The following is a 20,963-nucleotide window of genomic DNA, read 5'->3' on the forward strand; positions in this document are numbered from 1 at the left end:
CCAAGACATTGGAATCATCGTGCCTTTTTAGTCGATTCTGTACGTCGTCACATCGTGTCATCCGTCGTGGCTTTTTCTTTTCTCTTTCTCCCTACGTCTTCCTTAGCTCCGGCTCTGTGTCGGCCACTGGGGCCAAAGAGGATCACTGGCTAGGATACCATTAGCCCGTGTAATGTCATTGAAACAAAGACCAAGGTTCGGCGGGACCTGAACGATGGATGTCTGAGCAGTGAGAGTCTCCTTCTGGGTGGGTGGTCAAAGTTGGGATGAACTCCTACGTCTGATAATGCTCTCAAGAAGGGTCGCTGACGGCAGATTTTCTGCGTCCAGGAGACAATTTCACCTCGATCGTCAGCGCGAGCGAGTTAGGTAGGCCCTACTCCGTACAAGTGAGAGAGAGAATGAGGCCACTTCGAGTCAACTACTCCGTATCTACATAGTATAGTAGGATTTGACTTGCAGGGATGTTGAGCGGAGCGACGTATTCGGACATCCTTTTTCATCTCAGCAAGCGTAGTTCTCTAGATTCTAGCCAATCATTACTCATGGACTCCCGCACCCTTACCTCTGCCCTTCCGAAGTTCTGGTGTTTCCCCAGAACTAGGGTCACAGCAAGGTTCAGGGTCGAAGAAACTATGTGTCCGTAGGGGCATGGCGTTTGTAGATGCCAAGCTGACGATGCACCCCTTGCTGTCTCATCACCTTTCTACTGCCTATTTTTTCGTGCTGTGTAGGCTAGGTTGCCGGACGCTCAGTCGAATAGCCCCGTGCGTTGCTCAAGGAGGGGGGGCGGTGACGGTGGGCCATATATGCATCTATGGCGCTCACTAGTGCTAGCTTGGTGTAATCCAAGTCGATGCGGGACCCACGTACGACCAAAAAATAGATATCGTGAAGCCATCAGCGGCCGCCTCTTCCTGTCAGACTGGACAAGAAAGACCCTAGGGCAAATGTAAACCTCATCACCCCGGTGGCGATCCCGGTTCACAAATGACTTTCAAATCTTGGAGTTGCTGTAGTTGGAAGAAGACTGGATTTCCAAACCGGCCTAGGCTACGGTATGTGGCTATCCCCGTTGAAACGATATGGATCGAAGCTAGCACTTGACGTGTCGGGGAAGCGCAGCCAATGCAGCACGACGGTTGGCTGAGAAATTGGCGACTCGTATAAGGTAGCTGCACAAACGCGCTCCTCCGGGTGCGCGGGCTTAGCTGAAGCCTCATGCTGCTCGGAGGGAAAAAAAAAGAAAAAAGAAACTTGCGTTGGATAAGCGAATCTCACCCACAGAGTGCCATGTTGATGCCCACACATCACGTCTCCGTTTAGCGAATGAGCTTCTATCGCGGGACTCTCCAGAAAGCTCACAGCCGGATGATACTCTCCAGTTCCGACTTCGCATCCCCGCCAGGCCCCCCCTCCCCTGTTTCCGTCCGCAGGGATAAGTGCAGATCATCCTGCCATCTTCCGTCTAGATCATCCCAGCAACCGTCGGCGATACCTATGTGCATAGCCTGATTGCTCTGGAAAGGTCCTTAATCGACGGAAGTTGTGTGTTCTTGCGCGAAGGGCTCCCGAAGTGTGTCTTTCGGTTTGTTGCGAGGCAGGAGGTACGACATGTGTTTTCTTGAGTGTTTCTCGCCTTTGGGCTGATAGTGCGGCATAGAGCCGCCGCCCAAGCTAAGTCTCCCGAGCCAACCGTTGACTCGAACACGCCGAGCCGTGCTGTAGAGACCAATCGCTTTAGTCGGCGCCTCCTAGGCAAAGAAATACTCATATAGGTCACCTCGGTTGAACAAGACGCTGGTTTTCTGCTCAGTCAAGGGCGAGGAGTGAACCGCCAAATTCCTCCCTTGACCCTGCCATGTCTCTCATGCCGCTGACTACCTATCAAAGTCTCGACGTCTCCAAGTCCAACAGTCCGACGACATATGTATGCATTCGTAGTGGTGGGGCACTTGGAGCTGGCAGGTACTACTGTTGGAACTTGAGAGGGCGTCTCTTCATGCGTGTCTACGACATGTTCCGTGTAGCGACCAGCTAGCTGAAAGACTTGCCAATCCCTACGTTATGCTAGTCACAAATGGCTGGAATGGCGTTTCTTCTTCCATGTCTCATGGTATTCCAGTGGAGATTCGCACAGCTAAAACTTCTGTCTTTGCTGTCAAACTCACCGTTCCAGTCCAGCCGGTGGTCACAGAACACAGTCGATTAACGATTGCTCTTCGGAGCAAAGGAGCGACCAATCTCCTTACCTTCTTGGAAGAGGGCCACACCCCTCCCGACCCGCTGCGACAAATAACTAGCTCATGGCACACTAAGGTAGGTCGTCACGAAAAGCAGGTGACCGTGAACGAAGGTCCGAGCTGGATAACAACCATGCTTGTTAGTCAACTTTGGAGCAGACTAGAAAGAGGCTTGTTCTGATCTTGATCGGCTCGGCTGCCCTTTACCGACGAACCACCGCTTCTTGATCCATTCGACGTCGATCAGCTCAGACCAGCCAGGAACACCCGGCCCTTGGCCAAGCGTGGCATAGGTACATCGACCGAGTCTAGCCTCGTCCTCCAAGCTGGAGGCCCAGGAATAACTGCTCGTCTTCGTGCCCAGTAAGGGTGAAGAAGAGAAGAAAGGTGGGATTCATGACCCCCAGCTAGTCCCTCATGAGAACTACACTCCGTGTCAGTGGGGATGCGTTGCGAGCTTTGCCCGTCGTCGCGCCTGGAGCATCCACCAGTCTTGTACCGCCACCTTGTCTTACCCTGACACCCTTGATATATGTCTTGAACGGGCCCCAAGCCGTTCACATGAAGCACGTATCCATAGTCTCTCTCTCTCTCTCTATCTGAGCTTGGTCAACGGTCTTCTCATTCCCCGGCTTACCACGCGAGTTGAGAAATATATCAGTGAGCCGCCGGTAGACCATCGAGGTCTATGAGAGACATTCCAGAACGACACGTTTTCGGGCGGGCTTTCTCTCATGTTGCTGTCAAGATGCCCGCAACAACCGAGGACTTGTTTGCAGAGTACCACGGACAGGTAGTTCCAAGAGCCTTCAATGGCGGCTTCATCACTCTCAGCTTTGCCGTAAGCTTGATCGGCGCCGCTTCCACGCTGGAACTGCTCAACAGACGGACTTCACCCAAGGGCAAATTCAACCAGTACGCATTGTTCGCAAAACTACCCCGTGACTCTTGGCTGACACTCGAATTCACAGCCTGCTCCTGGTCAGCTCAGCGGTTACGATGGGCGGCATCGCAATTTGGTGCATGGTACGTCTCTTGCCCTCGGCAGCTCGCTCCGTCTAACAGGCCTCTAGCATTTCATCGGAAATAGAGCCATAGACTTGGCCAACGGAGAACCGGAGTTGCAAATTGCATATTCAAGCGGCTTCACAGCCTTGTCTTTCTTCGTCCCTATTGCCGTACTTCTCGCTGCCTTTGTCGCCGTTGGTATCAACAATACCGTTTCTTGGTGGCGAGTCTGCATTGGAGGTGTTTTGGCTGGTGCTGCAATCTGCGGAATGCATTATCTCGGAAACAACTCCATCGACAACTACATCTGCATTTACAATCCGATCAATGTTGTCGGTGCGGCACTCATCGCGGTCGCTGCTAGCATAGTGGCTCTCGCCCTCTTCTTTGTCTTCCGCGCAGCCTGGACCACATCCTGGTGGAAACGAGCTGCTTGCTCTGTCGTCTTGGCCGGTGCAGTCTCTGGAATGCATTGGTGTGCTGCCACAGGTACTGAGTATCAACTCGTTCGCCTCAACGTCGGAAGCAACGAGCTATCTCGCAACACAACCGTGATTGTTGTCATTTGTTTGGTAAGACGACCCTTGCGTCTCCTCCTTGAGAATGAGCCTGAAGCGCTGACCACTTGACTAGTCCATCGGTGCCTGCTTCGTCATGGGCGGGACAGCCATTTACACTGCCCGCATCATGAGACGCTATGCCAGCAAAGCTCAGCAGGTCGTCCTCGCTGCTGCGGTCTTCGACAAGCACAATCGCATCCTCGTCAACCCAGATGGCCTGATCCCTACCGAGAAGATCACCGACACATTCCTTGAGAGAAATGCCAGCGACAACTTCAGCATCGCCCACCCCTTGTTCTTGTGGATGTTCCAGGCGTCGCGTAATTGGTCTGGCATCTCGACACTCATAGGGGGAATGACAAACCATCTTGCCCACCTTCCAAGACGAGGCCGCGACCGTGACTCCCGTGCCGGCATCCAGCTGATCAACGAGCATGGCGAGCTGATTGAAAATTACGACGTCATTTTCCGCGAACTCTTTTGCGTTGCGGCTGCCGGCCTTGCCGAGAAGATGAAGGAACACCTGACATCTGTTGGACTCTTATGGGACGAGATCTTACCAACGGGCGCGAGCGGAGAACGTCCTGGACATGAGACGAGCAGCCAGCAAGACGTCGACACCATTCTGAGACCCGACGGTTCGTTAAGGAAGGTCGAGGCTACTAGCAACAGTGACGACCTTGCAGAAAAAGGCATTGGCCGCCGCAAGGCTCACGAATTCGGGCGGGGTTCTCTTATGTTCTTGGTCCGAAGAGTGCAGACTGATCGAGAAATCGAGAGACTTGAGGCCGCTGGTTACCGCTTTGCAGAGCTCCGTCAGGTGAGCAACATCATCGCGTCCAGCATGCAGATCCAGTCGAGAGACCTGGCGACGAAGCTGCAGAACATGGCTTCGTACGCCAACGACAACAACCAGCTTGAGCCCGGCGTACACGTGAGCTTCTTTGGCATTCGCGCCCGAGTAGGTAGTTATGGGTTCGACGTTGCTGTTCGTAAGGGGGCCCGACACCTCCTGCCCAGCGTGCAAATGCCCATCGACCGAGTCGAGCCCTGGCACCTCGGCTTTCTCCAGCAGCTCGACCGGCTGACCACGCTCGGGGTGAGTAGGAGGATTGCTTCTATGAACAACTTAGGCACACGAGAGATGCTCTTTGCAACACGGTTGACTGAGAGTATCGACGCATTGAGAGATTGGATCGACGACCCGATCTTCAATGAGGCCATTCTCACCAGTACCGTCGTCACTCTACCTGCGGGCGAAGGCTCAGCCTCACAACCGACAAGCCTGATCGCGTTCCGCCTGGTCATCCCGATTCACGTCATATTTTCCAGCCCCAAGTGTGATTTCGTTCCGTTGAACTTTTTCAAGGTCCATCAGCTTGTGGGTCGAGATGCATCGCGGCATCTTGCCTTTACCCAGTCGGTGCATCGTGAGCTGGCACCGGTAGTCCAGTCGGTGCCGCTTGAGAAGCCCAGCCCTGCCATGGCCAGGGACGGAAAGTTTCACTTCTCGTCACGTCTTCGTAATCTTGGACGCTTCGGCCTGTCGCGCCCCGTCGATTCGGAAGGGAACCCGATTTCCACAGCTCTCGGGCGCTCTTCATCGAGGACATATTCGAACGCATCAAGCTCGACCCTCAAACTCTGGACAGGACGACGGGACAGCGACCCTATGTCACCAGGCACTTCCAGCTTCGATGGGCCACCTCCCACATATCCGAATAACGAGATAGCCAACCAGTCTTCACCGTTTGGGGGCATCATGGTATCAGAAGAGATTCGTGTCGAGATCCACAAAGCCGACGAAATGTCTCACTCGGGATCTCACGATGTGGGTGTATCTAATCGAAGAACACCAACAATGCTGGGCAGAAGGGCCAGCGACAACCCCGGAAACATGGCCAGCAGTGCTGGCGGTGACCAGACGACGGCTGTGAACGATGACTGTCGCGGCCCCAGTGCGAGCGGCAGTGCCATTGAAATGCGAACACTACAGGTGGCTGAGGTGAGAACCAATGTCCATGCTGGTGGCGGGATGCAGAGTTCGAATGTTGAGGCGGAAAGAGTAAACGATGTACCGACGTTTGTCGACGAGCTCTTCACCATCGCCATTGAGAGTCGATAATCATGTTGGGAAACTAAAGAAGGTCCTTGGCGTTTCCGGGGAAGAAGTCGGAGTTATTTGTGCTGGGAATTTTTTTTTTTGGGGACGAAGGCAGACAGCATGGCTAGATACCCGGGGTTTAAATCAATGTATAAGTAAGGTAGGCAGGCGACAAATAATGTTACCATTAATTCAGGAAGAGCTATGATTTGCATCCATATTGAGATGAAAAGGACGGGAGTGCCTGGTTCACTCCATACTTCAGCAATCTCCACCTGAGATGGCTGCCGATTCTTGAGTGTTAATCTACCTAGGTATTACGGAGTAACTAGGTAAGTACCTTTTGGCTTTAGGTAAAGTAGGTAAGGTACCTAGTGCAACCCATCAAAGTGGGACCGGGCACGAGTAGGCCCGGGGAGAAAAGGGGTCTGCCGGGCCCACCTGTCACCTTCTGAAGGACCTGGAAGCCGGACATTCCATTCCATTGTTTGGTTGGTAGATTTCCTCATTCACGGAAGGCACTTGGATCTGTGTAGTCTCGACCACCTTCAACAAGTCCTTCCAAGCAGAGTACTATGGCAGGTGGGAATATCATAGAGAACCTGAAAGGCCTCTGTTTAAAAATTGCTCAACATTGATAGTTGTAGTATTGCTTCTGTCTTCTTGACATTTTGTAAAAGAGAAACCTTGCACCTTTTATCAAGGTATTTGATGTAGGTGGGCATGTTTTTTCTGCAATTCACTGGCCTTGTCACTGAGAGTGCTGAGGCACCAGTACTACGCTACCTATGCCTTCAATGCTTTCTACTACATGGGGTACCTTAGGCCGTACCTCTTGAGGTGTTTGATAGTGCCTTGGCTACCTGACTTCCTTCCATACCTTACCTTACCTTACCTTAGGTGTAAGGTAGGCAGACAGGTGAGGTAAATTTGCACGGCAAGGAAAGGTACCATAGGTAAGGTAGTGTATATACCGAGTAGTCGATGCCCTTTTTAGGTGGGTGGATTGTGGAGAGACCTGGGCAGGTGTGCCAAAGTGCACCAATAAGCACGCCCTACCATAACTGGTAGGTAAGGTATCCGTACGCACCTTACGGAGGTACACAGAGGTAAGAATGGAGCGCTGCGTAGGTACCTCTCATTACAGCCAGTCCTGCACTATCTGCCTTACCTGCCTCACCACCTTCTTTACCTTCCTCCGCACTACCTCCCGTCCTGCAGAATCAGATCTACCTCACCACCCGACTTCCCGTCCGTCGTCTTGTCTTATCCGAATCAGCAATTGCCTGGACAGGACGTTGTGTGGTGGTCGATGTGGACTCTAATGCTTTCCACTCTTCTTACCCTTGCCTGACCTTCCCCGGCACTGGACCGACGACCTCAATCGTCTTGCATCCGCTTTTTGTTGTGCTGCGCCGCGTCGTTCCTTAACTCGCCTCACCTGGCCATCCCACGAGGCATTCCGAGCCACACACACACCCACCATTCGACTCCGACTCGTACCTCATCTTCACCACCACGTCACCTACACTGTTGCCCGTATCAATTTTCCCCATCGCCATTCTGCCGCCCTTTATTCCCATCTTACTTCCCCCTCTTCTTTCCCCCCTCCCCTCCCCTCCTACCAGCCCGCCTCCGACTTGAACACGAATCATGAATGGGGACCTCAGTCTATCGAGGGCCCTCGGGGGACTACGAATAGCCAATCCAGACGACGCCGATGCCTCTCCAGGCGACTCCCAAGATGCCGATACCCCATCATCGACCGACCGGCAACCAGACCATGATATTCAACGCCAGCAACAGTATCAACTTGATGCTCATACCCGTCTAGCGCCCCTCGACGACCCGACCACACAACCATCCCCGAGTCCGTTTGGATCTACTCCCACCTCAGACAACTTGTTGTCTCCCATATCCCACACACAATCCTCCGAGGCGCCATCACCCGCATACGATGGCTCACCGAGCCATGTCGAACCCCGCCGAACGAGCCCTAGTGCCGCAATGCGGGCAGATGTCTACAGACAGCCCGTCTCCCCATACTCCGAACTTGACAGAGCTCCAGGGAATCGATCTTCCGTGTCGCCAACAGCGCGGCCTGTCTCTGCACTATATAGCCACCAACCCGTGGCAACTGAAGAGGGACATCCGCTTCATCAACCACAAGGTCAAAGCGACCGGGCGCGCCATTCTGCCTACGGCTTGCTCGCCAGGCAAGATTCGAACCACATTCAGGGCTATCCAGGCAGCTCAACGCCAACAAGGGAGCCGAGTTACAGGGCGCCGGCCAATCCAACACGCCAATCCCAACTGCCTCCTGGCTCCGGATCCCTGCCCCCTCGGAGGAGCTCGAAAGGCATGGGCGGTGGATATGTTTCGGCAACAGCAGCGCCAGGAGGCCCCCAAGATCCCTATGGCCCAGAGGCGCCACTACCGACCAGTAGTGAAGAGTGGAAGGACCGCGGTGCCGCCGTAGGCGTGCGCAGAGAAACAGACTCGAACGGCAAGACAGTCATCCGGCATGTCAAGAAGGGGGTTAGAGACTTCGCCTTTGGACGCGTGCTTGGAGAGGGCTCGTACAGTACGGTCTATTTAGCTACTGATCGACAGACTCTCAAGGAGTACGCCATCAAAGTCCTCGAGAAGAAGCATATCATCAAGGAGAAGAAGATCAAGTACGTTAACATTGAGAAGAATACCCTGAACCGCCTCACCGAGCATCCTGGAATCGTACGCCTTTACTACACGTTCCAGGACGAAATGTCTCTATACTACGTTCTTGACCTTTGCAACGGCGGCGAACTGCTTGGAGTACTGAAAAAGACGGGCTCCTTTGATCTGGAGTGTACGAGGTTCTACAGCGCCCAAATACTAGACGCCATCGACTACATGCATTCGAGAGGAGTCATCCACCGCGATCTCAAACCCGAGAATGTCCTCTTGGACGACCACATGCATGTGAAGATTACAGATTTCGGCACAGCCAAGCTACTCAAAGACCCGAGAGAGGCGCAGAATGTTGCTGAAAGCGCGCGGGGACTGCCCGAGAATGGCCGCAGCGAGGCAGACGAAGACAACCGGGCAGCTTCATTCGTGGGTACCGCCGAGTATGTCAGTCCCGAACTCCTGACCAGCAAGAACGCCTGCAAGGCGAGCGATCTGTGGGCTTTCGGATGTATAGTATACCAGCTATTAGCAGGTCGTCCACCCTTTAAAGCCGCAACGGAATATCTCACGTTTCAGAAGATTGTCAACTTGGAGTACGACTTCCCTACCGCCTTTCCACCAGCAGCCCGTGATCTAGTAGAGCGATGCTTGGTCCTTGACCCAGCCCGTCGTCTCACTGTCGAGCACATCAAAAATCACGAGTTCTTTGACGGACAAGCATTTGGCAAAGGCTTATGGAGAACCAAAGCCCCACGGCTTCGACCTTATAATCCTACACCACAAGATCCGACTGTCATTCAACTTAACGGTGTGGGCAACAGTCCGAACTCTGCTGCACCGCCAAGGAGCTCCCAGCCGCAAAGTTCGGCCCTGAATGGCAGCGCTCGACCAGCCAGGATCATCACGGAGCTTCCTCCTCCAACCCAGCTGGATATTGAGTGGTCTCCAGTCTTGACGAAGAATAATGAGAGGATTCTCAAACTGGGCGACTTGATGGTCGTCTCGAGCCCCCTGCCGAGCGGCCATGGTAAAGGCGGCGAGCACGCCGAGGGACACAAGAAGCTATCGAGGTTCTTTGGCGGAAGTACGACCAAGAAGAGACAGAGGCTGGTGATGATAACTTCAAGCGGCCGCATACTGCTGGCACCGGCTGGCGGAGAAGAAAAGCGCGCCAAGCAAGAGATTTCACTGCTTGCACCCGAGTGCACCTGGAGGACGCAGCTTGACGTAAAGGGGCAGACTGTATGGTGTGTCGATGCGGTAAGTATCCTGGACAAAAAGTCTCGCCGCTCATCTAAAATCCGACAGGGCGGCGTCCACTACACATTTGAGGAGCCCAAGGGAAGCTCCAGCTCTTCAGAGAATGGCACCACGGCCAGCGACTGGATAGAGTCCCTAGAGAGAGCCAAGGAATTGGCCTTGTCTCAAAATCTCTCCGGCTCTTATGCCGGCGACAACGGCTTCGATATGTCATCCACAGTGTCGAGCCCGGCCAGTACTCTTGGTGGACGAGGCGTTTACCCTGATAGCTTCAGTGTCAGCGACCGATCCGGCCGGAACCATCTCAGCAAAAGCCAGGCCAGTCTGGATGATTCAGCTTCTACTACCAAGCGAAACCGTTTCAGCAAAAGACAGTCCAAGAATGGTCTTGGCCAACAGTTCTAATTAGTTTGAGGCTTACGACGTGCGGGGCCATAAGATCTTCACGGATCTTAGGGAGGGTTGAGGGTTGAGGCGAGAACAGCGGCTTTCAGGCAGAGAGCCAGCGAGAGAAACTTATTAGAAGTTTGTAATGCAACGAAATATGGTTCGGGAGGAAGCATTCGGGAGCGTGGCGTATTATCGGCTATGCACTCTTCGACAACTTGACCTCTTTTACAGGGAAGTCCTGCAGCTTTCCACTCAATGGAAGCATTCACGAGGTGGGGATTGTGGTCTTCGCTGCTTCGCTCAGGGGGTTTTAGGGGTCTAATAGGTCCTCGGAGAAAATAAACCCACGAGATTTGAAAACCGTGATCATGCGTGTGCTCCCATCAATATCCAATGACCTTCTGGAAATGGAGCGAATACCGCCGCCGCACGCAGGTGGACTCAGAAACCGTATGTACGGATGACGTTGGTAGATGTAATCAGGTACTTGCCTACCTACCTGATGTGAAGCCACCAACATCAGAGGAGAGCATAGCAGTGTTGGTGTAAATGTCTATAGCTTGTAGATGAAAGGTGACGGGAGGTAACCGTTCTCGCGAAATGGTTACATTATCTCTATTGTGGTAGTCTTTGGCACTCACTCGAGCATTATGGACGGGCGGTGGAGGTATACCATGTTAGTACCAGGTGTGACTCCCGTCTGCTGGAGTGGCTCGGATATCTACCTACCCAAGGTACTCTCAGTTAATGTGGAGCCTGGACAGGGGCTGCTGCATCAACCGGCCAATTGTGGCCGGTATAGGTGCTACCTTGCGCCTGACCCTGCGCCTTCGCCGCCCGTCGTTCACTCATGCACGCGCGCGTTTGAGAAACGACGCGACCTCTCACATTTGGCATCTTTGGCAGCGTTATCTATGATTTTCGATCCTCAGTGGGAAAAAAATCTGGTTGTCGTCATTTGCTTTGCGCGCATTTTTCCAAAAGTCATCATCGAAAATGCAGCCCCAGTACCGCCAATACGCCGCCCATGCTGGCGCGCCGCAGGTTCCCCAGCGGGCTCCACATGCCCCAAATCAACGGAGAGGCGGCATCGGTATGCCCGTTCCTTCTTTACCTTAGCCTTTTGGGACCTCGGATACCTTTTTCCCTTGCTCTACTGTTGCGCGACAAGTCCCAAAGTGCTAGACACGACGACGATTGTGCTAACTATGCCGCCCAAAGGTCCTATCATGCCTCCGAGCCATCATGCTCAAGCAGCCATGAACCAGGCCGCCATGGCGCAGCACCATCCTCCGGGCCAGGCCCTCACGAGCGAGCTTGCCAAGCGTCGCAGCAGAAAGCCGACCGATAAGACATTGCCTGATGGTGTCGACGAATGCATCACGGATACCGAGGTCGCCCAGAGATACAAGGATTTGCGCGACTTTGAGCGACGTCTGGACGCAGCCATGACGCGCAAGCGACTCGACATTGTCGAGACAGTTGGACGAAACGCAAAGGTTAGTAAATCTACGCGATGCGACTTCATTAGGAGCCATCCTCATCCCTCTCGGCATCACGCGACAGCAGAGCTAAGTCTTGCATTATAGCACTACAAAACCCTTCGTATCTGGATCAGCAATACTGTCGAGGACCAGGCATGGCAAGGAAGTGGTCTCAGCGTTGATAGCTTCGACTTCACCCCCAGCGCCGAGCCTTCTTACAGGGTCAAGATCGAGGGACGACTACTCGAGGACGCATCGGACGACACGTCGGGAGAAACTGACCAGAAGATGGAGTCTGCAGAAGTAGAAGGCGCGACTGGGTCAAGGAGACAAAGTTCTGCGCCTGTGAGCCAGAAACATCGACTTTCCCATTTTTTCAAAGCGCTGAACGTCGATTTCGATCGTACCCGCTCGAGGGCCGCATCCGATCAGACCGTGGAGTGGAAGAAACCTGCTTCGCAAGGCGCAGCGGCAAGTGCAGACTTCGACGAGTTCACCTTCAAGCGGAGCGGGGACGAGAACATGAACATCACTATCAACCTCCATCGCCAGGAAGATCCCGAGCGATATCTTCTCAGCCCTGAGCTGGCCGATGTTGTGGACATGGCTGAGGCTTCCCGCCAAGAGGTCGTCCTCGCAATTTGGGAGTACATCAAAATGATGGGTCTCCAAGAAGACGAGGAGAAGCGCAACTTCCGTTGCGATGAGCTTCTTAAGAAGGTTTGCTGTGACCTAACCAAGGAACGATGTTTGGCGTCTAACTAGTTGTCCAGATTGTCAACGGCAGCGATACTGGTATCATTCCTAACCTGAATGATTACATCCAACCCCACCTCCAACCTCTGCCACCAGTCAGCTTACCATACACCGTACGAGTTGACGAGGATTTTCACAGCGACGCACAGCCCACCATCTACGATGTGCGTGTGGCGGTAGATGACCCCTTGCGAGCCAAGCTGGTACCTTTTGTTACCACTCCTGCGTATGCGAGCGCCCTCAAGGAGGTTGTTGCTATGGATGAACAGCTAGCAACGCTTATCTCGGCCGTCGCGAGCTCTAAGGCGAAGCACTCGTTCTTCACGTCAATGAGCCAAGACCCCGCCAACTTTGTGAGAAATTGGATGAGTTCGCAGAAACGGGATCTTGAGATCATCATGGGAGAAGCAACCAGAGGAGGAGGCGAAGATGCCACGGGCGACGACTGGCGACGAGGTGGCAGGGACAGCGTTTGGACGACATCCAACGCGCGCGAAAGCGTCAGTGTCATGCTTGCCAAGCAAGCCCCGCAGGCGTCTAGGTGATGCGAGCAAAGTAATGAGTTGCGCGTGTTGAATTATTCTTATTTGCGCGAGGGATTCCCCCCCTCACGAACTCGGGCTGAAAAAGAGGGGCGTAAAGGGTTGAGGCTGGCTTGTGATGATGCGCGATATCATACTGTATTGTTTTCAAAGTGTAATGGATTATTGGCCTACCAGGTCTACCGAACCTCGAACATCGTCCGCGTGTGTGACATCAATGGAGGAGCCCAGCGGCGATAGTACTAAAATCCGAGGCGGTGATTTCCCCGCAAACGACGCCTGCCGGCCCCGTGGCACCGTCTGATGGCCGACGGGCTGCAAGAAGCACATTTGCCTATATAAATCACAAAGACTTACGAGATGCCTGAGCTTGCACTCCAGTTTTGAGAGGATAATTTTGTTTGTCTACATTCCACGCACTGACATCGATTAAGCAATGGCATCCTTCTTCGTCCCTGGCAACACGGCTGTCATCACTGGCGGTGCATCTGGCATTGGATTGGCAATCGCCAAGAAGTGCGTTGGCCATGGAATGAAGGTCCTCGTAGTTGATCGCGATACGAAGCTTCTTCAGGCGGCAAAAGGAGCCCTTGGAGAGTCCTCTGCCACATTCGAGCTGGACGTGAGCCTCCTTCAGGATTGGGAGACGCTCAAGACGGAAGTGCATACTTTCATTGAAGGTACATTCCTCCTTTCCTCCATTCTCGCGTCTCCATGGTTGCAACGCCTCATGAGGTCCTCCGTTTCACGTACCAACTGCTACTCCAGGACGTATTGATCTATTGGTTCTCAATGCCGGCATCGGTGGCAAGTCGTCATGGCAGGATACAGACAGCTTCCGTAAAATCTTGGACACCAACTTATACGGCGTCATCAACGGAATCAGCAGTCTGCTGCCCTTCGTTGGAAGTGGGCAGTCTTCCAAGTCGGCCATCGTCATCACGGGCTCTAAGCAGGGTATTACGAATCCACCAGGAAACCCAGCGTACAATGCCAGCAAGGCAGCTGTCAAGTCTTTGGCTGAGCACCTATCGTTCGACTTGAAAGACACCGCCACATCTGTGCATCTCCTAGTGCCGGGCTGGACGTTCACAGGCCTTGCTGGTGCTGCCCCTGGCAGGGAGAAGCCTGCCGCTGCTTGGACAGCGGAGGAAGTGGCTGAGTATCTGGAGGAGAAGATGACCGAAGGATTATTCTACATTCTCTGCCCAGATAATGAGGTAACCGAAGAAATGGATCGCAAGAGGATGATGTGGAGTATTGGGGATATTGTCGAAGGCCGGCCACCCCTGAGTAGATGGCGTGATGATTACAAGGATGAGGCACAGGCATGGATGGCCAAACAGTAGTACTGCTAGCTAATGGGACACCTTGTTTGTGAATAAAGCAGAAAGAAGAACCGCTTGTCGCTATCGTCTGTCGATTGATGAAGAGCAATGCACTCATAAAGGACTTCATGTCTGTCGTCTTCCTTGTCTCTGGAAACCCGAGCTCAAAACGCCGCGCAAATGCGAATCCCATCATTGCATCTCCCAACCCTTACTTCCCACTGCTAGTAACGATTCACCGACAAATGCATTGTAGAGCCCTTCCATGGGTAAGACACAGCTATGTAAGTCATACCTATTGCCTTACAACTAGGCCATAAGGCAACAAAACCCGTTTGCCTGTAGTCGACCTAACCGCCACCTGGCATGCCATGCCTCTGAGGCGGCACTGGGTTCGGTGGCATATTCCTGATTTGTTTGATCAAAAACTCTCTTTCGTCGATGAATTGCTCGTCATCGGTTCTATCCTCCAAGAAGTGAGACAGGAATGTAAGCAGTTTCTCCCGGTTCATGAGTAAGATCTTCTGGACCGCGATGGATTTGTGGGGGTTGGCCACAAAAACCTTGAAGACATGAAAGCCCTCATACTGCACCATCTTGCGATCGTCTCTCAAGAGGTTCATGCATATCTTGAGATGCTCTCCACGGTCCACGTACGCTGTCATGACGCTGTAATTTGAACGGTCCAACAAGATTTCACCCAAAAGCTTGATGGACTGCCGCTTGGTAACATAGCTGTTTGACTGCACAAGGATGTTGTTGTACTTGTCGAAGAATAGGTCAAAGTTGACAGAGAGGTATCTCGGCACCAGCTCCTTATGTTTTGTCAGAAGTTCCTGCAAGACGCGAGTGTTAGCGACGTAGTCTGGAGCCCCTTTAGTCCCTCCAAGTAAGGGGGTTTACCCTGAATGTGGTAAAGGCATCCGCGGCTACTTCGAATGAGCTCTTGTCGACCCAGTCAAAAAATCTCCAAAAGACGCCCTCGCCGCTCTGTCGACGGTCCCTGTCAATCAAGTTGATGCCCTTATTGCTGGACCCAGACTCCTCGTTGTCGTCGTAGAGAATGATGGCGGCAGCAGCCTCCGACTTGAGAACTTCTCGAAGTACAGAGCCGGCAGGTGTTGCACTCTCTTTATGTTCGTAGCCGCGGCACAGTTCGAGGAGGACTTGTGGACGGTTGTTGACGACATATGACAGAGCTAGAGGATCGCTTTTCGGGGATGCCGTAGGCGGGCGGAATCGGAAAACGTAGGAGAAGATGACCTGGGTGTCTTTCCTCGATTCGAAGGGCAGACGCCAAAGGTTCACCGCCAGTAAGTACAACAAGTCTTCCTCAATCAAGCCGGTGACCAGCTGGTATATCTGTTCTGGGCTGCTATCGGACTCTGACTTGAAGTTAACGGCTGACTTCGACAAGGGCTGTATGAGGCAGGCGTACCATGGGTTCCCTGTAAGATAAACTTCATCTGGTTCAGAACTTTCGCGAGCTCTTCGGCCTGGATTGGAAATGGACGTTAGAGATCGAGCAAGTGCTAGCTAGAGCTGGAGGGTGTAACCAACCTTGGCGGCGCCATTTGGCCCTTCGAGTTTCGTTACGTGGTCTCTGGCTTGTTTGGGTAGGTCAACGGCAGGCCTTGTCCGAGCCCGGCCGAAGAGGAACGACATGGCGAAGGTGGTGGGCTAGGCCAAGAAACGATTTCCTGGGGACCGCCGGACGGCTCGCTGGTGAGGCCACAAATAGCTATGGTTCCCGATCTTGAGTATAAGGAATGGGCAGGTAGTAGCTAATCGCTACGACAGGCAGCTCCTGAACCGGGCTCGTTGGCAACAATCGGTAGCTGATATCGAAGGGGTGGTGGGCTGAGATTCGAGCCGTTCGATGTGGGACAGCCTAGGCGGGCTCCGTCGACGAAGGTATTTGTTTTGCGGCGATGGTCTATCGGGGACAAGATGGAAAGGCACGATTCGAATGAGGGGAGGCAGAGAGGAGGCAGAGAGGAGGAAAGAGGAAAGTCTCAGATTGGTCGAAAGAGAGGAGACAGGCCGATGGGCGTAGTGTTGGGCCGAGTCCGGGTTGGGGTGTTGTTTACGTTAATACACGGCGGACGACGATCCCGCCGAGAAACACTGAGGATTGGTAGCGTTGCTCTTGTGATGAAAGTGGTTGCTTGGGGACGTCAAATTGGCCTGCACCTTCTACTGAGACCGCACGTTGCCTCGCCTCCTAGGCTTGGGTGACACTCCTTGGATCAGGTACCCAGGGCACCTTGGGGCTGGCCTTGTAGCATGCCTGTTTGGAAGACCTGGGGAGGTACCTTTGTAATGTCTGTGAGGTGAGGTCCAGGCGGTGACCTCGGGACTGAGTTGCCCTGGGGGAAGAACCCAACGCGTAGTCGTTTAAGTTGTGTGCGTGTGTGCGTACCTTAGACACCTAGGTACCTGGGAGCGTTTTTGCTCTCCACCTGGTACTGTGGGTTCCTTCACTGTATCTCCTCCCGAAGCGCCCCTGACTCCGTATACGGAGTACCTACCTTATTCCCTGTAGGAGCACCAAGAATACCCGGGCACTGGGGTTCCTACGGATGTCGCCAGTACTCACCCACCAACCCCTCACCTAAGTGTCCATGCTGAGATGACTAAGGAAGGTAAACTGAGTGCCGGTCGTCTGAGATGACTTGGTCGATTGCCCCGCGCTCGATAAGTCAATCGAGAAAAAATTACCCCACTGACTCACCTCACGCACTGAACCCCTCCAAATACCCCCAAGTCACCCACGTCCTCTCAGATCCATATCCTCAGTATCTTGGGTTTTGACTCACATGACCCATTGACGCTTCTTCGTGGTCTTTCTAAGAGCTCTTCGTTTTTAGAGGGCTTGGCTTCGTTGATCTCCAGAAGCTACGCAGCTCCCGCCTACCTTCCTCAACGAAACCTTGCCTACCAAATTCACTACTGTTTTTGGTGTGACAATATTCGGTTCGGCAGAGCCGCAAACCGCAACCAGGCTACGTTCCCTCACGCGGTTCTTGACTTCAACTTTGTCGCCTTTCGAGCAACATCATGTCTATTGACTTCCCCAAGGAGGAGGAGGCTGTCCTCCAGAGATGGCGTGAGATCAAGGCATTTGAGCGTCAGGTAAGTCCGATCTCTTTTCGCTCCAGAGACAACAGTCGCACTCTCTGTTTACGTCGAGGCCATTTCGTGTTTGTTTGCTCCCGTACTGACAATCATCGCGCATGCAGCTCGAGTTAACAAAGGGCAAACCCCTTTACACCTTTTATGACGGGCCTCCTTTCGCCACTGGTCTTCCTCACTATGGCCACTTGCTGGCCTCCACTATCAAGGACATTATCCCGAGATATTGGTCCATGAAGGGCTTTCACGTTGAAAGACGCTTCGGGTGGGACACCCATGGACTACCTATCGAGCACGAGATTGACAAGAAGTTGGGTATTTCTGGCAAGGCTGCTGTCATGCAGTTGGGATTGAAGAACTACAATGCCGAATGTCGATCTATTGTCATGCGCTACAGCGGGGAGTGGCGCCATACCGTTGAGAGACTCGGCCGTTGGATCGACTTCGACAACGACTACAAGGTAAGATCGCGTACCATGTATCCTAGACCACTGAGATTGACTAACGCCCGTTCTCCGAAGACCATGGACCCTACCTTCATGGAGTCTGAATGGTGGGTTTTCAAGCAGCTATTCGACAAAGGCGCTGTCTATCAGGGCCATCGCGTCATGCCTTACTCAACAGCCCTGACCACAGCATTGAGCAACTTTGAGGCCAATCAAAACTATCAGGATGTCAGCGACCCTGCCATCGTCATCTCATTTCCCCTGATCGAAGACCCCGAGACTCACCTGCTGGCGTGGACGACGACGCCGTGGACCTTGCCTTCGCATCTCGGACTGGCTACGCACCCTGATCTCGAATACATCAAGATTCTTGACGAGAAGTCAGGCAAGAAATACATTCTGCTCGAGAAACTTCTTGGTACACTGTACAAGGACGTGAAGAAGGCCAAATTCAAGATCCTTGAGAAGATCAGCGGCAAGGCCATGCTCGGCTGGAAGTACGAGCCCCCCTTCAACTACTTCTATGATGAATACAAGGACGTTGCCTTCAGGGTACTGAACGCTACCTACATTACTGATGACAGTGGTACTGGCATTGTTCACCAGGCACCTGCTTTCGGTGAGGACGATTACAACGTCGCCGTTGCAGCTGGCATTGTCACCGAGAACAGGGCGCCTCCCGACCCTATTGACGACAGTGGTCACTTCACCAGCCGCGTCTCTGATTTCGCCGGCATGCACGTCAAGGAGGCCGACAAGCATATCATCAAACACCTGAAGGGTGCCGGAAAGATTGTGGTCGACTCCACGCTCAAGCACTCATACCCCATGTGCTACCGTTCTGACACTCCTCTCATTTACCGCGCAGTACCCTCGTGGTTCGTCCGCATCCCCGAGATTATCCCCCAGATGCTGGAGAACATCAAAGGCTCTCACTGGGTGCCTTCTTTTGTCAAGGAGAGGCGGTTTGCCAGCTGGATCGAGAACGCCCGTGACTGGAACGTCTCACGAAACCGTTACTGGGGTACTCCCATTCCACTTTGGGTCAGCGATGATTTGGAAGAGCGAGTGTGTATCGGCAGCGTGCAGGAGTTGCGTGAGCTGAGTGGCTACACTGGAGACCTGTCTGACCTACACCGAGACAGCATCGACCATATCACGATTCCTAGCAAAATGGGCAAGGGAACTTTGAGACGCATTGAGGAAGTGTTCGATTGTTGGTTCGAATCTGGCAGTATGCCATACGCCAGTCAGCACTACCCCTTCGAGAACGTTGAAAAATTCGAGAAGTCGTTCCCTGGTGACTTCATTGCCGAAGGCTTGGATCAGACCAGAGGGTGGTTCTATACCCTACTTGTCCTGGGCACGCATCTTTTCGGCAAGATTCCATTCCAGAACTGTGTTGTCAATGGCATAGTCTTGGCCGAGGACGGAAAGAAGATGTCGAAGCGTCTCAAGAACTACCCAGTTCCTGATTTGGTCATGGACAAATACGGTTCCGATGCTCTCCGTCTCTATCTCATCAACTCGCCAGTTGTGCGTGCTGAACCACTGAGATTCAAGGAGTCTGGTGTCAAGGAGGTTGTTCAAAAGGTCCTACTACCTCTCTGGAACAGCTACAAATTCTTCGAAGGCCAAGTGACGCTGCTCAAGAAGGTCGAGGGCATCGATTACACTTGGAGTCCAAAGGCCCTGTCGAACAACGAGAACGTGATGGATCGGTGGATCTTAGCTAGCTGCCAGAGCTTGCTGCAATTCGTCAACCAGGAGATGAGTGGTACGTTGAGATTCTTACACCTTTGTCCACGAACCTCGCTAACATGCTTTTTCTACTAGCCTATCGACTTTATACTGTTGTGCCGCGTCTGCTCGGGCTCATTGAAAACACGACGAACTGGTACATCAAGCTGAACCGAAGACGTCTCAAGGGTGAGAATGGAGTCGAGGACACCCAACATGCGCTCAACACCCTATTCGAGGTCATCTTCACGCTATGCCGCGGCCTTGCTCCTTTCACTCCCTTCATCACCGACACAATTTACCAAAAGCTCCGCCCCTTCATTCCTAAGGAGGCTGAGGCAGAAGACGCGCGCAGTGTCCACTTTTTGCCGTTCCCCGAGGTGCGCCAGGAGTTGTTCGACGAGGTTGTCGAGCGCAGAGTCGCTAGAATGCAGAGGGTCATTGATCTGGTCAGAGTGTCTCGCGAGAGAAGAGCAGTCGGCCTCAAGACTCCGTTGAAGACGCTCGTTGTCATTCATCGCGATCCTCAATATCTCCAAGATCTCGAGTCTCTCTCATCTTACATCAAGGAGGAGATGAATGTAAGAGATCTAGTTCTCACATCTGACGAGGCCAAGTACAACGTCCAGTATAGCGTTACTGCCGACTGGCCCGTGCTAGGTAAGAAGCTCAAGAAGGACATGGCCCGGGTCAAGAAGGCGCTCCCAACACTCGGCAGCGACGCTGTTAAGGAGTACTCGGAGAAGAAGGTGATTCTCGTCGATGGAATTAAGTTGGAGGAAGGTGATCTCGTTGTGAGACGAGGTTTGAAGGAAGACGAGTCCTCGAAGAATCTGGAGACGAACTCGGACAATGACGTGCTCACCATTTTGGACGCTGAGCTTCACGTGGAACTGGCCCACGAGGGTCTCGCAAGAGAGATCATCAATCGCGTACAGCGTCTCAGAAAGAAGGCCAAGCTGCAGCCGACGGATGACATCAAGATGGAATACAAGGTTATCAGCGACCCTGACAATATTGGCCTCGAAGAGGTGTTTGTCTCGCAGACCAGAGTCATTGAGAAGGCGCTCCGCAGACCGGTGGATAAGCACGAAGTCACTACGGTGGAAGGCGAGGTACCGAACGAAAAGCAGAAGGGAATCATTGCGGAAGAGGAGCAAGAAGTGCAGCATGCGACATTCTTACTCCGCCTGCTCGAGCTTTAGATGTGAGATATGCAGTGAGTACAACCTTACGGTAGCTTAGATCACTGGAACATGAGTAGTTGAAAATGATGAAGGCTTAAGAGGCCCAAAGA

General features: G+C 53.1%; 6 protein-coding genes across 6 annotated transcripts; 5 read left to right on the top strand and 1 right to left on the bottom strand.

Annotated features, from left to right (window-relative positions):
• Positions 1–2,991: 2,991 nt before the first annotated feature.
• CCOS01_13896 (uncharacterized protein) lies at positions 2,992–5,936 on the top strand (the record flags this gene model as incomplete). Its single annotated transcript, XM_060462040.1, has 4 exons — positions 2,992–3,158; positions 3,215–3,269; positions 3,317–3,823; positions 3,885–5,936. 4 exons carry the CDS (start codon positions 2,992–2,994, stop codon positions 5,934–5,936), a joined length of 2,781 nt encoding a protein of 926 aa, XP_060307136.1.
• A 1,632-nt stretch (positions 5,937–7,568) lies between these two features.
• On the top strand, positions 7,569–10,250 carry CCOS01_13897 (uncharacterized protein; the record flags this gene model as incomplete). The annotated part of the gene is made up of 1 exon (XM_060462041.1): positions 7,569–10,250. The coding sequence occupies one exon, from the start codon at positions 7,569–7,571 to the stop codon at positions 10,248–10,250; it is 2,682 nt and encodes an 893-aa protein (XP_060307137.1).
• A 981-nt stretch (positions 10,251–11,231) lies between these two features.
• On the top strand, positions 11,232–13,020 carry CCOS01_13898 (SWIB/MDM2 domain-containing protein; the record flags this gene model as incomplete). The annotated part of the gene is made up of 4 exons (XM_060462042.1): positions 11,232–11,328; positions 11,457–11,734; positions 11,825–12,439; positions 12,493–13,020. 4 exons carry the CDS (start codon positions 11,232–11,234, stop codon positions 13,018–13,020), a joined length of 1,518 nt encoding a protein of 505 aa, XP_060307138.1.
• Positions 13,021–13,453: 433 nt separating this feature from the next.
• On the top strand, positions 13,454–14,366 carry CCOS01_13899 (short-chain dehydrogenase/reductase; the record flags this gene model as incomplete). Its single annotated transcript, XM_060462043.1, has 2 exons — positions 13,454–13,697; positions 13,786–14,366. The coding sequence occupies 2 exons, from the start codon at positions 13,454–13,456 to the stop codon at positions 14,364–14,366; spliced, it is 825 nt and encodes a 274-aa protein (XP_060307139.1).
• Positions 14,367–14,695: 329 nt separating this feature from the next.
• On the bottom strand, positions 14,696–16,010 carry CCOS01_13900 (uncharacterized protein; the record flags this gene model as incomplete). The annotated part of the gene is made up of 4 exons (XM_060462044.1): positions 14,696–15,181; positions 15,249–15,730; positions 15,784–15,841; positions 15,906–16,010. 4 exons carry the CDS (start codon positions 16,008–16,010, stop codon positions 14,696–14,698), a joined length of 1,131 nt encoding a protein of 376 aa, XP_060307140.1.
• A 1,395-nt stretch (positions 16,011–17,405) lies between these two features.
• CCOS01_13901 (isoleucyl-tRNA synthetase) lies at positions 17,406–20,871 on the top strand (the record flags this gene model as incomplete). Its single annotated transcript, XM_060462045.1, has 4 exons — positions 17,406–17,480; positions 17,588–17,941; positions 18,002–19,703; positions 19,763–20,871. 4 exons carry the CDS (start codon positions 17,406–17,408, stop codon positions 20,869–20,871), a joined length of 3,240 nt encoding a protein of 1,079 aa, XP_060307141.1.
• Positions 20,872–20,963: the final 92 nt, after the last annotated feature.

Source organism: Colletotrichum costaricense, assembly GCF_030867565.1.
Source record: "Colletotrichum costaricense strain IMI 309622 chromosome Unknown Scaffold_19.1, whole genome shotgun sequence".
Classification (NCBI taxonomy): domain Eukaryota; kingdom Fungi; phylum Ascomycota; class Sordariomycetes; order Glomerellales; family Glomerellaceae; genus Colletotrichum; species Colletotrichum costaricense.